The sequence below is a fragment of the Chrysochloris asiatica genome, unplaced genomic scaffold, assembly GCF_000296735.1.
Source record: "Chrysochloris asiatica unplaced genomic scaffold, ChrAsi1.0 scaffold00038, whole genome shotgun sequence".
NCBI lineage: Eukaryota > Metazoa > Chordata > Mammalia > Afrosoricida > Chrysochloridae > Chrysochloris > Chrysochloris asiatica.
The window spans coordinates 6,683,403-6,690,297 of NW_006408556.1; the positions used below are offsets into that span (position 1 = coordinate 6,683,403).

General features: G+C 39.6%; 1 protein-coding gene across 1 annotated transcript in view; it reads left to right on the forward strand.

Annotated features, from left to right (window-relative positions):
* Window positions 1-4,308, forward strand: part of RNF8 (ring finger protein 8, E3 ubiquitin protein ligase) — a 51,546-nt gene extending 47,238 nt beyond the window's left edge. The window contains exon 7 of the mRNA XM_006860578.1: window positions 4,090-4,308. Coding sequence (XP_006860640.1) covers window positions 4,090-4,308 — 219 coding nt within the window. The remainder of the gene's footprint in view (window positions 1-4,089) is intronic.
* Window positions 4,309-6,895: the final 2,587 nt, after the last annotated feature.

Sequence of the window (6,895 nt, forward strand, 5' to 3'; positions counted from 1 at the left end):
AAGTATGGGTGTTCTTGTGCATCTCCCCTCACTTCATATTAGCTGGATGCTTCACTCTTCTCTCTAGTCCTCTGTGGTCATGTCACTGCCTCTGGACCCAGGAGTCCCCAGGTCTTGCTATACTGGTGGCCATCCAGGTCTCCACACAGGTTCACAGGTGTATATTGAGTATGGTAGGACTTAGCTCCCAATTTCGTTGCTGGTTTTTCCCCCTCTTCCCCTTATTGGTGACTAACATGGTCACCAACCAGACCACATGCCTGCTCATATATTCCCCTTGAGTCTTAGTTTTGGAAGGGAGTTTGCTCTGAGGGGACCCGACCACTTGCCTTGATGGCTACCAGGCAAACAGCTTACTTGTTCTTGTAGTAATCAATCAGACTGCCATTATTGTTTCTGATTTTTCCTGCTGGTCTTTCTTTCACTAAGTATCTTCTGTTCTTCTAGCTACTCCAGGCTGGTCTACTTGTCTTTTCCAGTGGAGATTTCCCACCTTAGATGATTCTGGATGGGGTTCTGGATTCCACCTATTATGGTCTTATGTAATGCAAAGGCTCCACAGGAAGTCTCTTTTACTAGGCAACTTCTAGCTCCCTTTAAGGTATTCCAATGAGTTCTAGGTTGAGGACGGACTTACAAACTTTCTATTGTGATATTTCTGGCTATTCCTTTCTCCATCCCTCAAGTGTCTATTTTACAATTGTAGGCAAGGGAAACCAAGATTCAAAAGACAGCCAAACATCTTAACATTACTCCCCTCTTTTACCCCTTCAAACCATGCCTCAATCCCTGTATCCCAGAGCCCTGTTGTTCCAAGGTTGTGCATACATCATCATTTACCTTTGCCCCACGTTGCCCATGCGAACCTACCTAACTGTTCTCCCATCAGCCTTGTTCTTCTATGCCCCTCCCCCCCACCCCCGTCCCCTAGCACCCAAGCTATCCTGTGTCTATTCCCTACCCTGTGCTCTATCTTCTCTGCCCTCCCTCCCCTCTTCTCATCCCATACATCCTGGTGATTAGCTATATATATATATTTCCCCCTTTTAGGGTGGGTTCTTTTTCTTAGTCTTTTTACAACAATGGTCCTATGCAGTATTTCTCCTTTTGTGACTGACTAATTTCACTCAGCATAATGTCCTCACGGTTCATCCATGTTATGTGGTGGCTTGCAGCTAACTTGTTGTTCTGCAAGGTAGCATAGTATTCTATTGTGTGTATGTACCACAGTTTGTTTATTCATTCTTCCATTGACGGGCACTTAAGCTATCTCAATCTTTTTGCTATTTTAAATAGTGCTGCTGTGAACATTGGTGTGCATATATCTGCTTGTGTTATGGCTCGTATTTCTTCTGAGTAATTACCAAGTAGAGGAATTGCTGCATCATAAGGTATTTCTATTTCCAACCTTCTGAGGAAGTGCCATATTGTTTTCCAGAGTGGTTGGACCATTTTGCTATCCCACCAACAATGTTGGAGGGTCCCAGTCTCTCTATATCCTCACCAGCATTTATTGTCCTCTACTTTTTTGATCTTTGCTGTTATTGCTGGTGTGAGATGATATCTCATTGTTGTTTTGATTTGCATTTCTCTAATGGCTAGTGATCGTGAACATTTCTTCATGTGTTTGTTGGCTGCCCGGATCTGTTCCTTGGTGATGTGTCTGTTCATGTCCTGTGCCCATTTTTTAATTGGGTAATTTGTCTTTTTCTCGAAAAGTTGTTGTAGTTTCATATGCATTTTAGAGATGAGACCCTTGTCTGATGTGTCGTTACAAAATGTTTTTCCCCTTCTGTGGGTCCCTTTTTATTCTTTTGATGAAGTCTTTTGATGCACATAAGTTTTTAATTTTTAGTATGTCCCAGTCATCTATTTTGTTTACTTTTGTTTGTGTAAATTTCAAAATGTTTGGTAGTCTGTGTTTGCCGTGAATTAGAGCCCTCAGATTTGTCCCTATTTTTTCATTAATGACCTTCATAATTTTGGGGTTCACATTTAGGTCTTTAATCCATGTTGAATTGGTTTTTGTATAGGGCGTGAGGTAAAGGTCTTGTTTCAGTCTTTTGCATATCACTTTTCAGTTCTGCCAGCACCATCTGTTAAAAGAGACTATCTCCTCCCCATGCAATGTACCTAGGCACTTTGTGAGGTAAAGGTCTTGTTTCAGTCTTTTGCGTATCATTTTCCAGTTCTACCAGCACCATCTGTTAAAGAGACTGTCTCCTCCCCATGCAATGTACCTAGGCACTTTGTCGAAAATCAGTTGACTATATGTGAATGGGTTAATTTCTGGGTTCTCGATTCTGTTCCATTGATCTGTGTATCTTTCATTGTACCAGAACCAGGCTGTTTTGACCACTGTAGCCATGTAGTAAATTTTGAGATCGGGGAGTGAGAGGCTTCCAACCTTGTTCTTCTTAAGCAGTGCTTTGCTTATCCTGGGTCTCTTTCCTTTCCACATAACGTTTGTAATTGTCTTTTCCATCTCTTTGAAGAATGTCATTGGAATCTGGATTGGGATTACATTGTATGTGTATATTGCTTTGGGCAGTATTGACATTTTCAGGATGTTGAGTCTTCCTATCCAGGAACATAGGATGTTCTTCCACTTTTGTAAGTCTCTTTTGGTTTCTTGTAGTAATGTTTTGTAATTTTCATTGTATAGGTCCTTTGTTTCTCTGGTTACATTTATTCCCAAATATTTCATCTTTTGGGCAGCTTTTATAAATTGTATTTCTTGTGACCAGTACATCTTGCATCACAAGTATGAAAGCTCAGGTGTTAAATGACTGCATTTCAGGTGCCTTTAAAAAGGAAAACTTACATGTACACTGTTTCTTTTCCTTGGGAGGTCTTTAAGAAAGCTAGATGTAAAAGCCTAAGGAAAACTTCCTCCCAGACAGACTTACATCCCTGCTTTAAAGAAACTCAGTGTTATTTGACACGGCTGTGAACTCTTTAGAGAGAGACAAGGAAAAGAGTTGGAATGGGTGATAGGTTAGTCAGCCCAGGGCATCTACACATAACCTGTATTTTGTTTTCAGCTTACTGGCTGCCTTACACTACCAGTCTCTTTTTAAAAGTCAGTGTCGGTAAGATGTGTCATTTTAATACTTGTGTTTATGAGGGTGTATCTCATATTGTTATTAACCTGTCTCCTAGTTTTCTTGCTTTCTGGGCTTCAGTTGTCATTTGAAAAATATTTCTGTTATTTTCTACTGCTATCCAAAAAGCATAAGGACTTTTTTTCTTAAGTTGTTATTGTGAATTGAGTAATAGTTTACATGGGAGAACATCAGTTTTACACTCATAATTTCATTGCAATGATTACAGTTTCCAGGAATGAGGACTTTTGAGAGCCTCAGAGAAAGTTGTATCATAGGAGATGTATGTACATAAGCATGAGGAATAAAGAGAATGGTTTATCTTAGCTCCTTGGGAATGCAAAGGACTCTAGGAGAAATCTAACCAGAGAGATTATGCAGAAGAGCCCTGAGTCAAGACTTCCTTTTGCTCTCTCCTTACAGGCAAATTTACTTATAGGTTCCGGCATTGCCAGTGAACTCTTTGTTTTTCACATTTTTAGTTACTTTTCCACCCAGCTGTGTATATTTATGTATTTTTAGTTTCTTTAGAGATGATGCCTCTTACCACACTTTTTATTGAGTATATGCTTGAGGTTCTAATTCACCATTATTAGCAGGGCATAGACTTGTTTCTTATAAGAGAATTAGTGATAGATTTGTGCCACAACATTTATTTACATACCTAGTAACATTTGTTTGCAAGGGCAAATTCACTTGGTAGTGTGACCTGAGTTGATGGACAAAAACATACAAACCAGCCCACCTGGGGTCTGAATCCATGACCTTAACTTGGAGTCACGAGGAAATGAAATATCTAATATAAAACTTAAATTTCTCAGCTCTAAGAATGATTCTAATGCCCTTTGTAAGCCCTCCAGATGTGATTTTGGCTAACTTTCTGTTTGGCCTTGGAAATTAGCTCCCATTCTAGTTTTAAGATCATAACCACCCCTGGAACATAAGTGTGACAGTTCTGATGTGTGTGTTCACATTTTCATTGTAGGCTCTCACCTTGAACTGTGCCCACAGTTTCTGCTCCTACTGTATCAACGAATGGATGAAGCGCAAGAGGGAGTGCCCTATTTGTCGGAAGGACATCATCTCCAAAACTCACTCCCTGGTTCTGGACAATTGCATTAGTAAAATGGTAGATAGTCTGAGTTCAGAAGTGAGAGATCGGCGAGCTAACCTCATTAAGGAACGACGGGGTGAGTGGTTATGAGAATACTAACTCCTCAGAAAAGAATTTATTACAGAGTTTGACAGACTGTATAAAGTACTTATGGTAGTACTTTACCTATAATTAAATTGCTTAATTCCCATTATCTTATGAAGTAATCAGGAAGGTGGTAGATGATAATATTTAAGAAAACTGAGGCCTAGTAGCATAAAAGCAGCTTATCCAGTGTAACACTGCAAGGTAATTGCATTTGTTTCCTAGGGTTGCCATAACTAAGAATCACAAACTAGGTGGCTTAAGACAACACAAATTTATTTTCTCACCATTCTTGGTACTAGAAGTCCACAATCAAGGTGTTGGCAAGGGCATATTCCTCTGAAGTCTCAAAGAATATTTTCCTAACTGCCAGCTATCTTTGGCATTCCTTAGCTTGTAATTGTATCACTCCAATCTCTGCCTCCATCGTCACATAGCCTTCTTCCCTGTGTATCTGTCTCTAAATCACTCTTGCCTTATAAAGACTCTAGTCATAATGGATTTATAGCTCACTCTAATCCAATTTGACCTTAATTGTAGTTGCAAAGACACTATTTCACATTTACAGGCACTGAGGGTTAGGACTTGAATGTATCTTCTCAGGAGACATAATTCAACCAATAACAGTAATCTAGCAATTTTCTATTATTTTATGTTCTTGAAAAGACCCAAGGATAGCAGTGTTAAGGTAAGTTTCCTTTATAGTTCATCACATCATGAAGGGGCTAATATCCCTTGTCTTATCTAGGCCCCAAGCAATTTCCCCTTTCCAAACTTTTTCTCATATGACGGGTTTTTTTACTTACTCGTTTAGTGGGCAAAGATGTGGGGCTAAGTTCACTCAGTGAGTCACAGCTTAGCATCTGGGTACAAAGAAATGGGAAGAGTGGTGGACATTTAAGTACTGGGTACATGTTGTATACTGAAAGGTAGTACTACTAGTAGCACTGGACTGCTAACTGCAAGGTTGGCAGTTCAAACCTACTGGCTTCTCCTTGGAAACCCTGTGATTTGCTATGAGTCAGAACTGACTCGACAGCGCTTAACAACAACAACTTATAGGAGTGGAAAGGGGAATGTGGCAGGTAGAAAACTGCTCATATGCTTTTGCAAAGATGCTAGGATACCTGGACAGCTAATTTTCTTTCCAAAAAATAACTCCTATACTTTGCATTACAAGAGTTCTGGTGTGACACTGTAGGATAAGCACTGGACCGCAAGATCGATTGGAACCTCAAGTTCGGCAGTTCAAACCCACCAATCGCTCCTCAGAACCCTATACATGGTTGCTATGAGTCAGAACCGACTCAAAGGCACTTAAACAATAACAACAACCAATACTTTGCATTAAAATTTCCCAGTTGGAAATTTATTTAGTACTTTTCTCTTTTAAAATGCTAATCCCCTGGAGAGATTAAGGAGGCTTTCTAGCATTCAGTGCTATAGTCCCTTTTACTGTGAGCAGTTGGGGCCTTTGGGTGTGACCTAGTAACCAAATGGGTATTCATCTAAGCTTACACGTGGCCTAGACTCTTTAGCTTCATAATGACTTAGGTCACAGTGGGGTCAAATCCAATCCCTACTAAAATCCAAATAGGATTTGCTTTCCCTTCTAATACATTGCTATACTCTTTGAAAATGAGAATATGAAATCATTCATGTACATTATCACTCTATTATACACTCCAGTACAAGTTAAAAGTCCCTGACCTTGAGTCATTTCTTTTCTAAATCAGAAGACAGTGTACCACCTGGACTTAATAATGAGTCTAGTTAGTGTGTAAACTCAGAGCGATTGGAGGCTCCTAAGATCAGCTTGGTTCATCAGAGACTTTACAACTATGTGCTAGAGCGGAGGGCAGAACTCTAGTATTAGAACTCTAGTATTAAAACTAGGAGTTACATTCTTATACATTACCTCAAATACTTCATTTGTGTTTTCTGTAGTAGGTGTTTTGGGCATATAGTGTTCTAGTGTAAAAGAACTCTTAACTTATAAATGGCACTGTAGGATAAACACTTGGCTGCTAACCATAAGGGCAGCAGCTCAAACTCACCAGTCACTCCTCTGTACAACAAGTTCACTGTGAGTCAGAACCAACTTGAAGGCACTATATTTTGTGTATTCATCTGTTCATGACCATTTGAGTTTCCACCTTTTTTTTCTTTTAATTTTTATTGTGAATTGAGTGAAGGTTTACAGACAAGATTATGAGTTTTACATTCAGCAAATCATATACTATGTTTCATCATAATGATTGCAATCCCCTTCTATTTGCACTCTACCTGCCTTCCATCCCTTCTCAACTTGGTCCTTAGGAAGATGCTGTCCTTTTGATTTTAAATGGTTGACCATTCCATGATGAGCATACCTTCTTGTCTGAAAATTGGGCCAAGCAGTAAATAGGTGTATAGGTGAGTTCCTTTCCAAACCTGAAGGGTGGTTGAGGGCTATAGTCTCAGGTTCCTCCATTTTTCACAAGAAGCCACTGTTGGTCATTTTGATGTAACTTAGGATTTAATTTTCAGCTTAATTCCTTTTTTGTCTGCTTGTCCTGCTCTGCAATCCCCATTCAGGCCTTTTTTCTAGTTG